This window comes from Antedon bifida, chromosome 5 (assembly GCF_963402885.1).
Source record: "Antedon bifida chromosome 5, ecAntBifi1.1, whole genome shotgun sequence".
Taxonomy (NCBI): domain Eukaryota; kingdom Metazoa; phylum Echinodermata; class Crinoidea; order Comatulida; family Antedonidae; genus Antedon; species Antedon bifida.
In genome coordinates this window covers 5,793,520-5,813,848 of record NC_136230.1, presented here as the reverse complement: position 1 = coordinate 5,813,848, position 20,329 = coordinate 5,793,520, and the positions used below count along the sequence as shown (strand labels likewise).

The 20,329-nt window shown below is 32.4% G+C and overlaps 2 protein-coding genes across 5 annotated transcripts in view; one reads left to right on the top strand and one right to left on the bottom strand.

Annotated features, from left to right (window-relative positions):
* Positions 1–20,329, bottom strand: part of LOC144843096 (uncharacterized) — an 81,943-nt gene that overhangs the window by 8,706 nt on the left and 52,908 nt on the right. For 3 of the 4 annotated variants that reach the window (XM_078699790.1, XM_078699789.1, XM_078699791.1), the window contains exons 4-18: positions 18,366–18,464; positions 17,060–17,158; positions 11,428–11,526; positions 9,249–9,347; positions 8,665–8,763; positions 8,100–8,198; positions 7,675–7,773; positions 6,158–6,256; positions 5,811–5,909; positions 5,538–5,715; positions 3,005–3,166; positions 2,082–2,345; positions 1,493–1,649; positions 913–1,064; positions 114–778 (exon numbers count right to left, since the gene is read on the bottom strand). In XM_078699790.1, coding sequence (XP_078555916.1) covers positions 114–778; positions 913–1,064; positions 1,493–1,649; positions 2,082–2,345; positions 3,005–3,166; positions 5,538–5,715; positions 5,811–5,909; positions 6,158–6,256; positions 7,675–7,773; positions 8,100–8,198; positions 8,665–8,763; positions 9,249–9,347; positions 11,428–11,526; positions 17,060–17,158; positions 18,366–18,464 — 2,469 coding nt within the window. The remainder of the gene's footprint in view (positions 1–113; positions 779–912; positions 1,065–1,492; positions 1,650–2,081; positions 2,346–3,004; positions 3,167–5,537; positions 5,716–5,810; positions 5,910–6,157; positions 6,257–7,674; positions 7,774–8,099; positions 8,199–8,664; positions 8,764–9,248; positions 9,348–11,427; positions 11,527–17,059; positions 17,159–18,365; positions 18,465–20,329) is intronic. The other variant, XM_078699792.1, reaches the window with a different exon arrangement.
* Positions 2,296–20,329, top strand: part of LOC144843130 (uncharacterized) — an 83,382-nt gene continuing 65,348 nt past the window's right edge. Inside the window, exon 1 of the mRNA XM_078699855.1 lies at positions 2,296–2,309. The gene's annotated coding sequence lies outside the window, so the exon portion shown is untranslated. The remainder of the gene's footprint in view (positions 2,310–20,329) is intronic.

The following is a 20,329-nucleotide window of genomic DNA, read 5'->3' as shown; positions in this document are numbered from 1 at the left end:
ACATTTTTTTAAACCAGCTAATTAAAAATGTTGACCGAAGAGTTGATTTACTTTTAAAATAGAGGAAAGTTTTTTCCAAAGAATATTGAAGAAAAAAAAAACAATATACTTACGGAGGATGGCAGCATATTTGTTGTGGGGACAGCAGCTATTTGTTGATTCTCCTGCAATTGTATACCAGCTTGCAAGTAAAATGGAAGGTGCACGATGTTGCGTAAGTAATCGTGCCCGTTAATGTTAGTCTCTTTGAAGACTTCATGAAGATTTTGATCTATGGCTTTTGTTATAATATAAGGATCTAACGCCAGTATTGTTATGTAAGGACTGTCTGTTCCGTTAAAAAGCGAATGCACAGAGTCTAATACACGTAAAACATGTTCCTGCTCACAGCTGTCCAAACCGTCCACGATAACAACCAAACGTGTCTGAGTTCCAAGAAATGAGTCAATGCTTTTGATCATCTGCGATAGGAGTTCTACCTCGTTTTTCAAAACACGTAAAAAGGCTTTTGTTTTCCTTTTGTCGGCTTTCTTGGCCGAGCGCAAAACACGGGTTTTAGGAGATTGCGAGAGTGCAAATATAAAGCGCATGATAACGGGCAAGTTCACAAGAATGGCAACAGCAACTAAGCCAAGTAAAATGTATACTACAATGTTAATTTTTGTGTTTTGAAATTGATATTGTGCCAACAAAATGGCCGACACAATAAAACAAATAAAGATGGCAACAGATAGTGCAAATTGAGGAACACAACATCTCCATTTATAACCATATTTATCTGCAAACATGAAAACAGTTTTATCATAAATATAATCATATAACAATGTATTTATTTTCTATGAATATGAAAGATTTATTGATGATGTTGATAAATGATGAGGAATTAAAATGAGCAAATTTCTTTAAACCAACCTTCCTCCACTTTTGTTCGTAAAACACGAGCAAGACGAGAAGCAATAAATCCAAATTCCTTTTCCACGGCCGAGCACAACGTACCAACAGTACGAGCCAACGGTGTCTCACCTCCAATATTAGTTAGTCTCAAGCGGTCCGCAAAAACAAATCTTTCAGTTAAAAAAAAAACATATTGATATAATTAGTTGTTCAAATGAATTAGCAATAATTGAATCTGTTATCATTGGTAAAAGGTTGCTAAAACGTTTCAAAAGGTGTCTGCAAAATTGTTTTTTGCCATACAAGTTGTGCTCTCTGGAATTGTGGTTCATTTTTCTACAGTACATTAAAACAAAATTTAATTCAATATATATTATTATATTATATTGCTTGCTTTCCAATCCCAGGGTTCAATCCTGACCTAGTTCCAGGGTTGTAACTCACGATTCTTTCAACTCAACTCCATAAGCCTCAAATGAGACTTAGTTTATAAGCATGATAAATTATAAAATAGTTTATCCATCCTGTAATTGGTGAGTTTGTGCTCGCTGTTGGATGCGTATGAAATTTAAAAAAAATTGTAAAGAGCGAAACTTACCTGATTGGCAATGCTTTGTTAGTTTGAGGTGGAGCAGAAGGTGGATACAAGTAAGATATTTTCAACAATAATTCTATATAATTAATCCAACTAGCTAGCCATGAACTTATTGCCAATGCAAAACGCCACTTCTTACGACTACTAAATTTTATGAAAACTGCAAAGAGAAAAAAATATCTTTAATTTAGATGGTACGATATCTCCCTCCATGTTACAAGCATGTAATTAGTCACTGCTGGATCGACTGGGCTCCCCTTGAATCTGCATCTGTTGATGTTAGGACAGAGGTGGGCAGCCTACAGGTACCTACTTTCAAAGTCTTCCACCCAATTAAAGCTCATCTTAAGGCATTCTATTAACAGCTATCTACACTATCAAACTAAAAGTAGTCTTATATTTTATCTTACCCACCCTTAACTAGACTAATTCAGCTACAGTACATCCTTGATATTAGAGACAGAATATTTACTAATTAAACACAACTTTTCTGATGATTTCTAGATTGTAGAAAAGAAATAAATAAAACTTAACCCAGTACAAAAAAAACTGGCTTTAAGTAAAAGGGCAGTTATATATTGGTATCACTTACATAGAAATATATATAGTACTGCAAAAAAGACAGATCCGCCAACGATTGCAATTTTGAGAGGCGACATAGGCCCAGAAGATGCGTCGTCCGTGTCCAATGTTTCCGGTGGAGGAGTTGGAGTGCCTGCCTTAGCTGCTAAAACAGATGCCACGACAAAGAGTATGACACCTAGAAAGCCAGACAAACACAGAATAACAACAAACATCGCCCACGTCAGCTGTAGTAGAGGTATCAAACTCTGTGATGCAAATTGTTTTAATTCCTCTGCAATAAGAAAAACAAGTAAATATATTTATTTAAATAAGAACATTATTACCCCAGTCATTTTTTTTTGGATCAAACACATATGGAAACATACTTCCATAATGCAGCTAGTAATCAGCGTAAAGTTGTGCCTTGATCTAACCGGGTACCCATTTATACACCAGGGTGGAGAGAGGCAAATGTAAGTAAAGTATCTTAAGGATACAAGCAATGCGATGAGAGTTGGATTTGAACCTCAATCTTATGATCAGTCCAACACACTGCGCCACATACCCTTACCAATTAGACCTAAAGGATCAGGGTAGATTTTTCTTTCTTCTAATGCCGGCTGATCTCTTCCATAGAGCACAGTACAGACCCATGACAATCCTTTACTCTTTCTTAAGTGTTGGAGAACGGAGTGGTGTAAATACTGTTGTTCTTTTTTCCGGTTATCTTAGGATATTTTATGATCATTTTTGTGTATTATATTTATAATTATACTCATTCGAAGGATGATGACAAAAAAGGTGTGATGTACCCAAATATGGTAGTGATATGCTCAAATATGGTAGTCATCATCTTGTCCATATATGGGCACATCACATTTTGTTGTCATAAAGTTTGATAGTGTAGACAAAGCTTTACAGCTGTCACCCTCTTTGGGTATGGACATTTACCTTGAAGTTTCTTTAGCACATAACACTTGCCACTACCCCATCGTGCATAAAGCCCAACTGTGATTGGTGGAGATAATGTGGGTTCACTGAGCATATCAGCCAATGAGCTGCAATATAACTCGCTCAGTTCACCCTGGATGTCTTCTCCAGGAGTGAAGCTCTCTGCAAAGATAGAAATAGTTTAATATCTAATACTGTTTTACATTTGCCTAATACAAGTTGCCTATATCATTCTACTAAACTAGAAAAGCAAACAACAAAAAAGTAAATAATAAATATTTTTATTAAATTTATATAATAAATATTTTATTTTGAGGCAGAAACAAGAAATTTGTCTTTTTTATTTTTATACATGATCCTGCCTATGCAGCACCTATTTCTTTCCTAACAAAAAAGTAAAGCTATATACAGTTATGATTGACAATATATATGTTAATATTATTTTATTCATATTTAATTTAATATTTATATCACTTTTAATTTGGTTGGAATAGAATTATGATTACAGTCTGAGACTACTCAATATAAATGTATGGGCATAATATCCCTAAGCATAATTTGGCTTTAATTAAGAATTTGAAAGGTGGACATACACCTGCACTAGTATGCTAATAAGTATTATCTCAAAATTATATATACAACAGAACCCCTATTAATGGTACATTTTCCTTTAAAAATAATCAGAAATATATGCTTTATCGCTACGGCCAACCCCTGTTCAGGGGACACCCCTATTAACACTTTGGTGTGTCCCGAAGGTACCCCCTTAATAATGATTTTACTGTTGAGCAATTTCTTTTTGTCTGCATGTTAAAATGTAACAAAATTGTTAAATTTACTTATACAGTTCAAACCTGAGTAGTATATGTATGCTAGAATACACGCTACAATCATTTATGACAAACTCCTCGTAAATAACGACCTCCTTAACGTTCAAATCTAATAACACACTACAGATGTCCGTGCATGCAATATTAAAATGTAACACTAACAGGGAGTCGAGACAAATTCAACACTTTGCGAGTGAATACGTAGTGAGGGGAACAATTATTTAGCAGAGAAATTTCTCCAATGAGGTATGAAATGGGCCAGCTGTTTGTGAAATAGGCCAGACTTTAGGAAGCTGTTGTTTAATGAACAGGCCCTTTAGAAAAGTTATAATAATAAATGTTTAATACATATACGTATATGTTAACATATCATTATATATGAACTGGCCTCATTTTGTGTTATATTGTAGCTGTAATAGAACCTTTTGCAACCTCTATGGAGAATAATTTTTTTTTATAAATTATGCTTTTTCCCCAAAAGATAATATAATGTTGCCGTGACTGAATGAACTTTCAATCAAAATTTAGTGTAAATACTCTAATAATTCAATCAATTTATTTACAATTTTAAAATACAGATATTCTAATTGTATATGCGCATACCTAACTTAATTTGGGTGATAAGCACAGTCAATTAGCATACTTCATATTACAATACTGTCAAAAATGGAAAGGTCCAGTTATTAACTTTATTTACTACTGTGTACTCTAAGCTGAAATTCATGTCATGGTAGCACATACAGCAAGACCTATTTGTTACAGATTGCGATATATCATCAATGAAAATCAAGAAGAGCAAAGGGTCACTTATTAACTTTATTCACTACTGTACTTCAAGCTGAAATTCATGTCATGGTAGCATTCAATATTTCGACATTTAAAATGTCATCATCAGAAATTACAATCACACATGCTGGAATGAAATCTTTCCCCAGGTATGTTATGTGTTGGCCTAATAATCTATATGCGCATATCTAACCTAATTTGCATATTAATTAGCACCAATAACCACAGTCAATTATAATAATTTCTGTATGTTATTAATGTTACAATTGAATCGATCCCTGGATATTCATTACAATGGTATGCGATCGACCTAATTATTACATTGAATTAATGTTGTGAACGTTTTATGAGATCATGTGACATCACCCTAGGGTCTCGTTATGAGTAAACACCTGTTACTAATTATGTGCCATGAACTCATCAGGTAAATTTATGATACAACATTTGATTGGTTGGTCAATATTGTATCTAACAAAATGTTTCTAACACTAACTAGGTAATCCTTAAATCTGATTGGTGGTGTGCATCTGCCTATTGCGATTAAAGAGTAATAAGTATTCTATCATTCTAATTTGCTTCTTTCTGGATGTTAATGTTTTCCCTTTTGATTTTTACTCTTTTTTGCTTATTTACCATATTGAGATTTAGGCACTATACCTAATGATTGGTATCCTTTTACAGTAATGAATGTACAACCCATTAGTGGTGTTAGTAGTCAATGAATTCTACTTACCTGGTTAAATAGCCTGTGCTCTCCCTGAGGGAGCACCATAATATGAAAAGATTAATATTCCTTGGACATCCCTCTACAATAATGGACCAATCCACCAACCATGCCCAAGGGCACAGCAAACCAACATAATCTTTTCATAACGTTATTGCATTACAAGCTACAAAGTATATTGTGTGATACTTACTGGCACCAAAGATCTGAGTAAGAATTCCTTTCTGATGCGATGCATCAATGTTGTAAGGCGTCTCTCCAGCTTGATTTGGTTTGTACAGTAGACGTCCATCTTTAGGGTTCCGTAATAGCAGTTCAGATATCCGGCGATCTCGGAAGCGAATGGACAGATGTAGAGGGGTGTCTCCTCGCTACCATAACAAAGAAAACAATTTAATTTAAAGTATATAGAAAATATTATTTCAGGTTCAGGTACAAAATGAATAAAAATGAATAATTGAAATACCTTATCGGTGGTCGAAACTTTTGCATCGTAGTCTAATAAAAGACGGACTATTTCACTGTTGCGATTCCTTGTAGCACGAAGCAAGGGCGCTTCTTCATCCTAACGAATAATTAAAAGTAATTATGGAAAATTAATTTAATACTATCGCTGCTTTGTCATTTGGTCCAAAGATAAAAAAAAAATGTTTTTTATGAATATTTTAATTGATGAGTGAGAAATAGCCAAGTATGCGTAAGGCATTAAGGCATAACAAATCGGTCCTCATGCAGGAGACTCATGCATTATGCGTGAGAGTTGGCAGGTATAGTAGCGTCCAAATTTAAGTTGTACACATTTAATACATTTACCTTTGAACAAATTTCAGTCTCTGCATTAAATTCCAACAGCAACTCAACAATGTCAGGATTTCCTCTTTCCACAGCCCAAAACAAAGCTGTTCTTTTGTCCTGAAAAAAAAAAATTAGGTTTATCTCTTTGTAAAAATTATGCCTGTTTCTCATATTTAGGACAAAATGTCATGCACGTTTTTCAAAATTGACAATGCATGGTGTCTAAAAACAGGTCAGCATATTCCTATCCCTTTGTTTCACAAATTTTTAAAACATCAAGGCTTAGATACTAATCTGCTGGGGTAAACTAATGCGACATATGAGGTCACTCAAAATCCACTTTTTTGATTTTTGACAACCGAAGACCTAGGACCTACATATTGTTATCAGTCATTGTATAGATTAAAGCTTGTCAAACTTTATGTGACAGAAAAATGTGATGTGCCCATATATGGACATGATGATGTCATATCACTACCACATTTGGGCATATCACTATCATATTTGGGCACATCACACTTTTTTTGTCAAACTAGTTTGATAGTGTAGACAGAGCTTTAGAAACCATGAAAGATGTGTTGAGGAATAGAAATGTAAGCATGTTCCAACTTCCTTGACCTAACTTGTTCCTAGGTCATCAAGCAGATTATATTTGAGCATGGGATTATATATATTTGAGCATGGGATTATATTTGGAAATGATAAACTTTATGCGCTAAAAACTCAATATGAGTATACACTGAACACTTCTATTAAGAACTTTAATTAAAAAATTTGTTGCTTACAAATTTTCTCAGATAAGATAAATTTATATAATTATATAAGATATATTCAGTGTAAAAAGATACTGAATGAATCTATATGCATAGTAATAAAGCCTGACATTTACAGCAACTATGGATATACAGTTTATTAATCTATAGGAGGCCAACCAACGCAGCCTTAGCAATTCATGCTAAATGGATCGTCTTTCAGATAAATTCTGACTTAAGGAAGACATTTACAATCTAAAAATCAATAGAATGGATCCGTTAATGGTTTTAAAATCGCAGTATTGACTTCCATAAAAAGAGTACTGAAATTGCTAGTGGAACTATTAGAAAAAAAATTTAAACAGAATTTTAAGTAATTAACTCAAGGCGTTTTATTGATATAAATAAGTATAAATTATCAATAATGAATACAAAATTAATGTTATATTAGCTTTATATCTTATAATTGTATATAAATTGTCAAACATATACCTTCTTTAGTCAATCATAGATAGTGTACATATAACTGTGTGTTGAGGCCACTAAAAAGGCCCCTAGAATGAGTGAGTAAGCATGTCCGATCTTTGCTGCATGTACATAATAACGTTAACTATACTGTACTAGTTTATCATTATGTTATTGTGATATTGTTATATTGTGGAAATTAATAAAAAATGAAATTGAACATGACTTTGTTTCTAGGCCGACAAGAAGTTTCTAAGCGACTTTTTCTGTTTTGGAAACCCTTGGATATATGTAATGGATGACTTTTTGAATACTTACATGTCCAGCTATATCAACATCTGCATACTTGACCAATAGCACCTTGACCACTTGTATATGGTTTCCCTTGACAGCATGAATTAATACAGTGTCGTCATGCTGAAAAATAAATACAAAATATTTACTAAATTTGCATATGTTTTTTTAAATAGAAAGATTGAGTTATAATAACTCAAACTCTTGCAAGATGACAAATATCACTACTTCTGTCTTTTTGAAATACAGTCACTCTCCCAATACAAATATATCTGGTATTAATGTGTTTTTAATGGTAAAAATGAATTTGGGACCTTTTAGACTTTCGAGAAAAGTCTGGTTTTGGGAGAGTTTCCAGTTTTCAGAAAGTCCGGTATTGAGAGAGTTGACTGTATTCAAAAACATCTCATTGGTGGCTCATATTTGTTGTTGTTTGTTACTATGTTTACCTTATCCTGGATGTTAACATAGGAGCCTTTATTCAAGAGCAAGTCAACTATATCTGCATGTCCTTCCTTCGCAGCTGAGGATAAAGCGGTTAGTCCATCCTAAAAATAAAAGAGAGTTTGTAAATATTCTCGATGTGTACACATCTAGCTCATGTGCACTTTAAAGAACCTAGTACATCTTTCAAGACAAGTAGGGGTTTACCCCTGTGTACTAGTACACACACAGTCACTGTCACTCACAACCACTGATCATAACTAGGCCCTCTGGGAGACCAGTCTTTAACACAAGTAGGTAAATTTATGGGTCCTTGGGGATAAACTTAAAACCTTTAGATATAGTATTGTAATATACTTTGACATACTGTAAATACATATTAACCATTTTTGTTCGCCATTTGAATCGCAAATTTCTTACTGTGAGTGTGGGTACTGATAGATATATAAACATTATTACTGTGTGTGTGTGGGTAGGCCAGAAATTACTGTGTATTCGAGAACCATCTGTGGTAAAATCTAGTTTTGGCTTTCTTTCATAAATTCTTGAGGTAGTAAAATGTATGCTTACCTTGTCAACAGCGTTTATGTTGGGATGTTCTTCAAGAATTCTCTCAACAACATCGATGTAGCCCCCTCTAGAGGCTACAATCAAAGCAGTCCAAGAGTTCTGAAAGTTACAGGAAAAGAGGTCATGATATGATCACCCAAATAAAGTTTTCATCAACTAATATTTTACAGTGATCTTTGATAACAATTTATGTTCGTTTTCAAATCGTAACAAAAATAGTTGTATTATTTAAGATATAGAACAGTCATGTGTGACCGAAAAAACGTTAGTGCAGCTGAGCTTTCTCCAAATACAGGACTGAATCCAGGCTTAGTGTGAACGTAGCCTTAGATGATTATGAGTCTACTATGCCTGCAATATAAGGCAAGATTAGTGTGAACGTAGCCTTAGATGATTATGAGCCTACAATGCCTGCAATATCAGGCAGGCTTAGTGTGATTGCAGCCTAAGATGTTAATGCACCTACCATACTTGCAATATCAGGCAGGCTTAGTGTGAACGTAGCCTAAGATGATAATGAGCCTATAATGCCTGCAATATCAGGCAGGCTTTTAGTGTGAACGTAGCCTTAGATGATAACCTACCATGCCTGCAATATCAGGATTGGCACCATGATCTAGTAACTCCCTAACACAACCGATGTGGCCCTTTCTTGCTGCCCAAACCAGACCTGTCGTTCCATACTGAAAGATTACAAACATTATTCAAAAAGTTAATACTGTATAAACGTAAAAATGATTCAATCTATAACACACTATGGAGAAATAACTTATTTTTTGATGATCATACCATCTGACGAATTATGGAAACAATCACACATCATATGGATGAAAACACAAATTTTAAAAAACCCCATAAATTCTGGATTTTAAAAATCCAACCAGGTAAATAAAAAACAGATTTGTATAAAGGTTAAATTCTTGCACTCCTTTAGCTTTGTGACAACTGAGCATTATAGTATGAAGTTTGTAACTGATAACTGGAGAGATATTGTGTCTTTAAAACAAATCAAACATTTGATTAAATTAACTTTAATTAAAATTTCATAATATAAATATTTTAATAGAATATTTTAACAAATCTACATTTCTTTATATTTTTCATATAGAGAATACCAATCTTGTATTGCAAATCTTATTTGGAAATTAAAAATCCCTTTTATAAAAGCAAATAGATAACAAAAAATGGATAAACAATGTTATCATCTCTAAAAATATAATAATTTTAAATGATATCATCAATCAATAAAACAAATTTAAAATGAAAAATTCCGGATTGAAAAATGTCAATTAAAAAAAATCATCTTCAGGAAAGAGATACCTTATTTATGCTTACTCCTAATATCAAGTAATGACAAGATTTTAAATATTTAATTTATTATCTCAACTGAGTTGAAAACATATTCATGAAAAATCAATCAATTAAATATAGGTACGAATCCATGATGACTCTGACAACTTAAAATTAAAATAAAAAATTCAGAATATTACTTAAAGATTATTTGACTTTTAGAGGCTTATAGGAATTTGTGAAGCATATATGATATGAAATTTAAAGTGTAATAATAAATTAATGGATTTAGTGTTTTTTTCTAGCACATTTTTGGATCAAGAGTTTGGTAGTAACCTTTGACATTTTGATTTATGTATTCTATGATTTAATTCTTTACATATCGCACGTCATCTTAAATCATGATCACAGAAATACACTCGCTTCTTCAATAAAGTTAAATTCTGGTACTAAACAAGATTTGAACCAGAACCTGAGAATAGAAAGAGTGCCACTAGATTGATCAACTTGAGTATGAGTGACCCTTCGTTTTCATGACAATGCGCGAATATGCAGCTATTTAGTCTAAAGCTCTGTCTACTCTATCAAACAAATTTGACAAAAAAAGTGTGATGTGTCAAAATATGGTAGTGATATGCCCAAATATGGTAGTGATATGACATCATCATGTCCATATATGGGCACATCACATTTTTTTGTCACATAAAGTTTGATAGTGTAGACAATGCTTTACTGTAAATTCTGGTACTAAATAAGAATTGAACCTGAAGGCTGAGAATAGAAAGAGTGCCACTAGATTGATCAACTTTAGTTATGAGTTCATGGCAACCTCTCATTTTCATGACAATACACGGCTATGCAGCTATTTAGTCTAACAGTCGTTCTATGCTTACTCATATGTTTCTGAACCTACAGAAAATGACTTTTTGACTTGGCAGCAGCTAGATATTATCATTTAATGCAATCTTTCCCAATTGAAACTTTACACTAACTGTTACTGTTCCTGTAGCCGTCTACTTCTGAAGACACATGGCTGTCATTGTCGGATACTTAGTATCAGTTGACTAAAGTGTGATTGAATCTTGTATTCTGATACATGCTTTTTAAAGTATCTCTTCATTTTGAAACAAAGTCTGCTTTGTACTTCAAAAGAAGCTAAATTAGAAGCCCATGGGTTTATATTAGAGGTTTACCTCTCATTATTTCAAATGCGATATTTAGTATTCATCATGTTTGCATAAAAAGAAATTCATATATTGTTTTTAAAAATGTATGGTAACTGGTGCCCTTATCAGACCTTAGGCAATATTCATGGCTGTCGTGGGCCACCAAAAGCTATCATTCTACGCCATAAGCATCTAAATCCTGATGGGTATTCGTGCATAAATTGGTTAAATAAACATAATTATATTATGATTATTTTGTCAATAGTAAGATTATATTAGTATAATTTAAAGCCGAAATATTCCTTACCTTGTCGGAGGAGTCCGCTTTGGCGCCATGTTCTAAAAGAATCTTAACAACCGCCGTATGACCCCGACCAGCTGACCAGATAATCGGTGTGACTCCATGCTATAAAAACAAACAAAACCAAATTAGAATACAATTATCAGAACTAAACAGGTCCAGTGTACATTTTTAGAGAGTAGGGGTTACTCTGGTGAAAACTAAACATATAATGATTTTTGATGAAACTATAATTTTTGTATATTTAATTTCACTTTTAGGTAATAATAAAATTTGAAAAAATGGTGATTGGTAAAGACACATTCATTATGGGTCAATTTTATTGGGTCACGTATTAGATGATTGTTTTCAATGTCGTTTTCTGTTAGATAACAACGATAAAAAACGCTTTTGCTCTCCCATGGTATCAAGCCAAAATATTATCATGAAAACAGGATAACCTAACATGTAGTTTAGTACAAGAATAACACTCCTTTCGCCTCCCTTTTCTCTTCCTCATTCCTCCCTTGATTGTATTAAATCAATATCAGGATGTGTACACCAATAACGGGAAAGCGAAGCAGAGGCAGACAAAGAAAGCGTTGGAGAGATGAACTCCAACAGTATTGGAGCAGTACCAATTGGTACAGCAAGACAAAAGACAGATGGTATTGGAGACTGCATGCTGGGGAATTCATCCAGCAGTGGATTGATAACGGCTGATGATGAAGATGATGAACATCAGGATGAAATGGCTACAGAGGGTTTTATACAGAAGATTTTAACAATAAATTAAAAAAAGTAACATAAACTTGTAGAAGTAGTGCAAAAATGTAAAATGAATATAAATAAACAATTTACATGGATTCAATTACATAATAATTTACATATATTAATTTACATAGTCTGATTTGCATAATCCATTTAAACTTCAACATCCTCAAGGTCATAGTCACTACTAACGAGAAGTTACAAATCAATCGAGAACCAAATTTTAAGAAAAAAAACATCCTAATGATCAATAAGTTTATAAACGAATTCGAGTTGTAAAAATTGGTAAAAAAATATTCACCTGATAAAAAAAATGTTAGATAGAATGAGTAAACAAACACACCTTTTTTGATGAATATCCTTTTAACATCGTTGCGACGACAAGTAAACGAGAATACATATATCAATATTCTTTGCTATCCAAATTTTGACGGGATAGGAATAATTAGGAATCGTAACTATTAAGGGAGTTGCTTGTGAAATGTTTAGCATACCAATTAACCCGTAGCCATTTCATAAATGATATTACTCTTTAGAATTTGAATATATACTATGAGAAGATGGGTTGAGAGATAATAAGTGACTCATCGATTTAATAGAATACACTCATCTTGTATGATTGAGTTCTACAATTTGAGTCACATTGTTTCTATGAAAAGTGATATAGTGGTTAAATGCATTTTAAGTATTTGGAAAGATATTCTAAGGTCGATATATATATCTAATATTAACTCTATTGCATCAATTCTTTATTTGCAGAAGCTAATAATAAAAATGATTAATCAACAATAAATGAGAGATGACAGACGAGACATCAATGCTACTATTAAACAAATAACATATTTTAATAATTAATAATTTTAATATCAATTACTTTAGAATTATATAAGTAAAATAAAAAGATCTAATTTATTTTGTTTTAGGTTTGGCTGATTATATGATTAATATATATTTATTCTAATGATGAAAAGTTAATTTTATAAATAACTGTTACAAAAGTTGTGTTCACATAAATTGAAGGATTGAATCTAGCTGATTTAAATCATATTTGAGTTACAACCAACTTGTGTGATCAGTTAACTCTTTGCACGCTCTGTCTACTCTATACATGCTCTGTCTACACTATCAAACTTTACTGTAACAAACAAAAATGTGCTGTGCCTATATATAGACATTATCATGTCAATTCACTACCATATTTGGGCACATCACAAACTAGTTTGATAGTGTAGACAGAGCTTTACACTGTGTCATTAACTCTACACTATCAAACTAAATGATGTGGTAGTGATATGCTTTTAACTAAATATGGTAATGATATGACCATCATCAAGTCCACATATGGCCACATCACATTTTTTGTCACATAAAGTTTGATAGTGTAGACAGAGCCTTAGACAAGTGATTACAACAGAAGTGCATGGGATGTAATTTTTGGGTCGGAATCAATGGAAAATCTAAACTACAATTTTATTCTTATGGAGAAAAAGTGTGTAAAATGAAATAATTTGTAAGTGGTACTTACTACAATTGGTAAGTGGGCCAAACAAATGTACCAATGACTGGTAATGTGAAAATGAATTTCTACTAACAGAAAATGTATTTATTTATTTATAGAATATTTGTTTCCATTTTATGCTATTCATTTTGAGTGATTAATTTGAGATTTAATAAGACAGTTTTTTGTACAAGTCCTTTGTAATTCACAACATAACAATCATGTTCTACAGTGCAATGACCTCAACAAGGCTAATTAAGGAAGTTAATTAGGTACATCCAAAAAGATGATCAACTCTGTCAATTGTAGTTACTCGCGTCTTACTCGCTAAATTGATAACAAATCAATTAGAGATCAACTAACGGAAGTATAGTAATATAACAAGGCGCGTAGAAAGACAGTCCCGTAGGAAAAACAGTTGGAGGATTGTGAAAGTATCGAGAAAAATAAAATCTTATGCAATAAATGATAGTTTGTTTGAAAACAAATTTTTGATGTTATTCTATCTAATTGTTGTTATTCTACTGCAGTAACTGCAGTAGAATCATTTGTTTACTCTTTTATCCATTTATTCAATTATTCAGTTTATTTTAGTAATCATACACACTGTTATTGCATGCAGTGACTGATTAATAAACTACATTGAAATAAACTAAAATCATGTGTTACTGTACTACAAAATGTAGTTACTGCAGTACATGCAGTATAATACTCCTGGCATGATGACTAAATGTTCTGCTAAGATTAAACAAACTGATTAATGGATAAGACTCTTATACAATTGGAACACGGATTGAACAATCTATTAAAATTGAAGAGTACTTCATGAATACAAATATTGAGTTTAACACCTAAGAGATGACACTTCAAAAGATCATTGTTCAACAACACCTTCTCAATAATACATATTGCAAATAAATCAGCGAAATTGTTAGACGACGCATTTAAGATTGAAATAGCAACACTTTAGAAACACTGTATAGATTGAAGATGTCAAATCTTTGATTGTAAATAGTAACATTTTACAGGCATAACTGGCAGATTGTACTGTATAGCAATATTTAAAGTGGTAGTTTAAGACTGAAAATAGTGTTAGTTTAAGACTGAAAATAGTGGTAGTTTAAGACTGAAAATAGTGGTAGTTTAAGATTGAAAATAGTGGTACTTTTAAGATTGAAAATAGTGGTAGTTTAAAATTGAAAATAGTGGTAGTTTAAGACAAAAAATAGTGGTAGTTTAAGACTAAAAATAGCGGTAGTTTAAGATTGAAAATAGCGGTAGTTTAAAATTGAAAATAGTGGTAGTTCAAGATTGAAAATAGTGGTACTTTTAAGATTAAAAATAATGGTAGTTTAAGATTGAAAATAGTGGTAGTTTAAGACTAAAAAATAGTGGTAGTTTAAGACTGAAAATAGTGGTAGTTTAAGACTGAAAATAGTGGTAGTTTAAGACAAAAAATAGTGGTAGTTTAAGACTGAAAATAGTGGTAGTTTAAGATTGAAAATAGTGGTAGTTTAAGATTGAAAATAGTGGTAGATTAAGATTGAAAATAGTGGTAATATAAAACTGAAAATAGTGGAACTTTAAGAACGAAGATAGTGATATGTTAAGACTGAAGTGGTACATTAAGATTGAAAACAGTGGCACTTCAAGATTGACGTAACACATTAAGACTGAAAATAGTAGGATGATACCACTTTTCCTCACATTATAATCTCATCCTAAATTTTAATCATGAACAAACTAGAAATTAAACCATAAACAGACAGAATAACCTTTTCAAATAAAGCGTTTATAAAACTTGACATTTCAAATTTATTATCACACTCACAAAATAGTCTGCGATAACTATTTTTCAAATTCAAATGTTGTTTTAAGATTTCTGATTCATTGTTTAGTATCTCAACCTACTTAGCCTACAGTGTAGCCTTATTAACATATATATTTCAATATCTATACTACTAACCTTTAAACAAATATGGTAGTTTTTTCTATAGATTTCAATATTTAACATTTCATAGGGTACTTCTTGCTTCACATATAAGTATGAAAATGATTATGATGATGATAATGATTATGATTTGATAATGATTATGATAATTATTAGGAAGAAGATTGTAAATATAATGATGACAATGATTATGAAGAAGATGATGAAGGATGATGCAGTGATGATTATTACAAAGAAAATTGTAAAGATGATGGTGATGACAATGATAAAGATTAAAAAGGAGGTTTGTGAAGACTACAGAAGACAAAACTACAGTAGACCCACTATTAAAGACACCTTTGGGGCTCAATTAATAGGGGTGAGTTGAAAGATTTGTTACAACCCTGACAATAAGTCAGGATTGAACCCTGGACCCTGGAATTGGAAAACAAGAGCATTATTTACCAAGCTACCTGTACAGCTCATATACTGTTTGTTTAATGGATAAGTGTCTCCTTGATTATAATAGTAGGTGTGTCCTCTGAGTAGGGATGTCCCAAAGGATGGGCTCTATTGTAATTATTTTATCTCAAGAGGTAATTTAATCCTTACAATTTTCTTTTCAAAGTGAAACAATTAAAAACATAAACTAGATAGCGAGAAAGGTCAAAGCAAAGCACAACGCTTACATCATTACTAGAATCAATACTTTTTCTTGAGAAAATTAAAAGTTAATAGTATTTTCAATATATTGGAACTGGTATAAATACATTTAGAAGAAATATCATCTTTGCAGACTATTGAAATGTGAACGATGATGAGAGGATTCCCTTGTGACGCAAAAGTCAAATATCGCATGGACGACACAGTCACTGCCCAAAGAAATAATCTCTTATTCTGATTATCTCTCTAATTACTGTAAGTAACCGTCAATTGATTTCTTCAATAAGTCATGTACAATATTGATATTTGTAAAAAACGGTTTGACTAACCACCTATGCTAGGCTCTTGCAATATTCTTGAGATGGAAATCTAAAGAAAAATCGACCAAATGGAGAGAGGAGGAGGGATAAGGCGAAAAAAGAATGAGGTAGGAGGGGGATGAGGAGGGGAGGCAGGAAGGATGAAAGGGAGGAAGAGCATGAGAAGGGAGGAGCAAAAAAAGAAAGGAAGAGTGAGAGAAAGGAGGAAGAGCGAGAGAAGAAGGGAAGAGTGAGAGAAAGGAGGAAGAGCTAGAGAAGAAGAGAAGAGTGAGAGAAAGGAGGAAGAGCGAGAGAAAGGAGGAAAAGCGAGAGAAAGGAGGAAGAGTAAGGAGAAAGCGAAGTATGGAGTAAAAAAAAGGAGGGAGGAGTGTTGTTGTACATAACTAAGGTTGTCCTGTTTTGCATAAAATAATTCAATATTTGAGTGGTTCAGTTAGATAATCAGTTACATAATGAAAAAGAAATCAAGCATTTTACCTGGGCTTGTACATTAGTGTAGGCATTCCTTTCAACAAGTGCTCTGACGATATCTGCATGGCCCTTGTAACTAGCCCACATCAACGCAGTCCACCCATTCTGAAATGATAACAACACACAAATCAACAGTTAAACAAGTATCCATAAAAACTACTGTATTGCCACAAGTCAACGGATTGAAGTGTTTTCTGAAATGGAGGCAAACATATCTTCCCAATGTTCAACAGGGAAGTTTTAGTGAAAGTCATAGGGAGCCAGAAGATCTATAGATTTTCCATTTGATTTCAAGACACAAATTATTTATGACAAGAAAAAACATCGAAACTTGTGAAATAAAATTACAAATAGAAGTTTATCTAGTATTACACAGTATGAAATAGATTGCTCTAATTGCAATTTGCAATAATATTTTTGTAGTTCAGTAGTGACCTGGTGAAAAGTAAATTTGAATATTATGCGTGTAAAAATACAGAAATATACTGTAAATTATAACGGAGAAAAGTAAAGCACAAAAACAACAATACATGGGAAATGTAACAAAAGAAAAAAAATAATTAGCATTGCGATGAACTTTAAAATTGGCTGTAAAGGAATTATTCTTGAATAACCATTAACGTAACCATTAAGATGAAATGTCATGAACTCTAAATGAGCCTTGATAATAATCTAAAGCTCTGTCTACACAAACCTTATGTGACAAAAAAATGTGATGTACCCATATATGGACATGCTGATGTCATATCACTACCATATTTGTACATATCACTACCATATTTGGGCACATCACACTTATTTGTCACAACAAGTTTGATTTTAGACAGAGCTTTAGTTTGATATCCAATGAGAGGATGACAAAATGTCAAGTCTTAAGGGAAAATAAGTAAATGTAAAAAACAGTTAAATGATATTTATTTGTCAAGGACCAGGAAAGCTTCTTCTTCTTGGTTAATTCTGACAGTTAATAACCATAAGATATGATTGACTTTATGAATTTAATTTAATGGATAAATGCTTTCCCAAGGATATGTAGTTGAGAATTGGGATAGAGAAGGTCAAGACCTGACTGACGCCGGGTTACAGTATATGTCAAGTATGTGGTTTGTGAGGTGGTTTCCCGATTAATTGTAAAATCAAAACGGTACTGGATATGTGTTACTGCGCTCAATATTAATTTATTTTTCCCACAAAAGGTCCCGGGGCTTCTAATGAAGTATTATTTTCACTGTGTATGTTGTTTACATTATGTTGTATGTAAGAGGGGTTACTGAAACAAACGGTATCTTTAGGTTTTAGATATAAAACTCACAGTGTCAGCGTGGTTAACATTCGCATCGTTGTCTAACAGCGCCTCAACAACCTCCGTATGACCTTCCTTGGCAGCACATATTAACGGTGTCCACTTATCCTGAAAAAATAAATATTTCTTTTATGTAGAATTCTTATTCTGTCTAATATATCTTGGAGGGTCAAAGTTGAAGTTTTTGAGTTTTGTTTTTTGAGAATATGTTAGTTTATTCAGGTAAGCTATAAGACCTAAATAGGGTTAGGGGTTAGGGCTATTTATTTTATTAAATTGAATTGAAAAGCCAACTACATTTATTTATCAACATATTTTTGGTAAATAATACAAGTCATCAACATAGTTATCAAAGATGATAGATTTTTTTTTAATTCCCTGCTTTGAGTATCCAAGAGTGGGATACTGTAATAGCACATAATAAATACATAAAATCTATTAAAAAAAAAAAAAAAAACTCTACATATTTACCTCCCACGGCTTTTTAAAGCTTGAAAATTTGTCCCCATTTTTATATATACCTGAATTGAAACATAATCCAAAAAAAGCTGACATTTTAAAAATCCAATCAACCACGTTCAACTCCCAACACACCACAAAATGATCATCTCTATACTATTGACTTAGAGATTTCCATCTAATGTCATATTTATGCAAAACTTTTTTGGACTTTTCTATTATACAAAAAGGGGCTTTTAAGCTATATCTTTTTAATAAAATTGTAAAAAAACAAAAATATAATAACTCTAATGTTATTATCAAATATAGATTACAATTATTTCTCTCTATCATTAATAATATTATTCTAATTTAATCCTAATTTTACTTATAAATGGTTATTTTAGATCAAAACACCGCCATCATAAAATGAACTGTCCCGTTCATTTGCCTGTCTTAGTATGACATCATACGCATAACAAAAGGAAATCTCAAATTACTGTTTACAAAAACAAACTCATCTTAAACCTTATATCATTAAATTGACAAGATAAATCGGAGACCTGATTTAATTACATGTCGTTAATTTTGTCAGACACAACAATGAAGCATATATACCCGGTTTATTCTACACATGAACATAGGCATTATCTGATAACAGATACTACTAGTCAAGTTCGTTTACTCTGAATGCAAGACCGTAGACGCAGCACAAGTCAATTGACCAATTGGCAAGTTACGGCTACCTATGTACTTGCGTTGCATCCTAGTGGGACTGAAACGTTTGCGAGAAATACAGTCTAATTCGTACATAAAGCTCTGTCTACACTATCAAACTTTATGTGACAACAAAATGTGATGTGCCTATATGGACATGATGATGTCATATCACTTCCATATTTGGGAACATCGCACTCATTTGTCAAACTAGTTTGATAGACATATACAGTAGCTTAGAAATATCAGTTTGAGTTTAGACCACCAATAAACAGCAGTATCATTTTAATCTAAATGACATTTGACCTGCTCAGTTGTTATGACGACAGAAAATTACATCACTCTAGATATTTGTAATTGATTAATATTGAAATTGAAACCCAATTAAACATCCATCGTCTAGAACACTAATTATTCATTCTTAAAATTAAATTGGAAATTTACAGATGATTTCTAAATTGGCTATTACCCTACATTCATCAATATGACTAATTGCTCAGGTCTGATCTTAATTCCTAATAGGGAGTACCTGTCAGACAAATAAACCATAATAAGCTGCTGGGGTTTCCCCTTCTCTCTGGGGCTTTCCACCAATGATTTTTTACTGAAATGTCAAAATTACCATGTAATAATTTAAATCGTCAACATAATTAATAATTTGGATCCAAATAAAATTATTATGCAATTGTTGGATTTTCTTTGGAGTTTCCAATTTAATGAATTGGTTTCACATTCTTTCTCATATTATGAGTCGTAATTCCGAAGCCTTGTTGCAATGATGGTCACATGATTTGTGCTGGAACACCTTCCACTTCTCC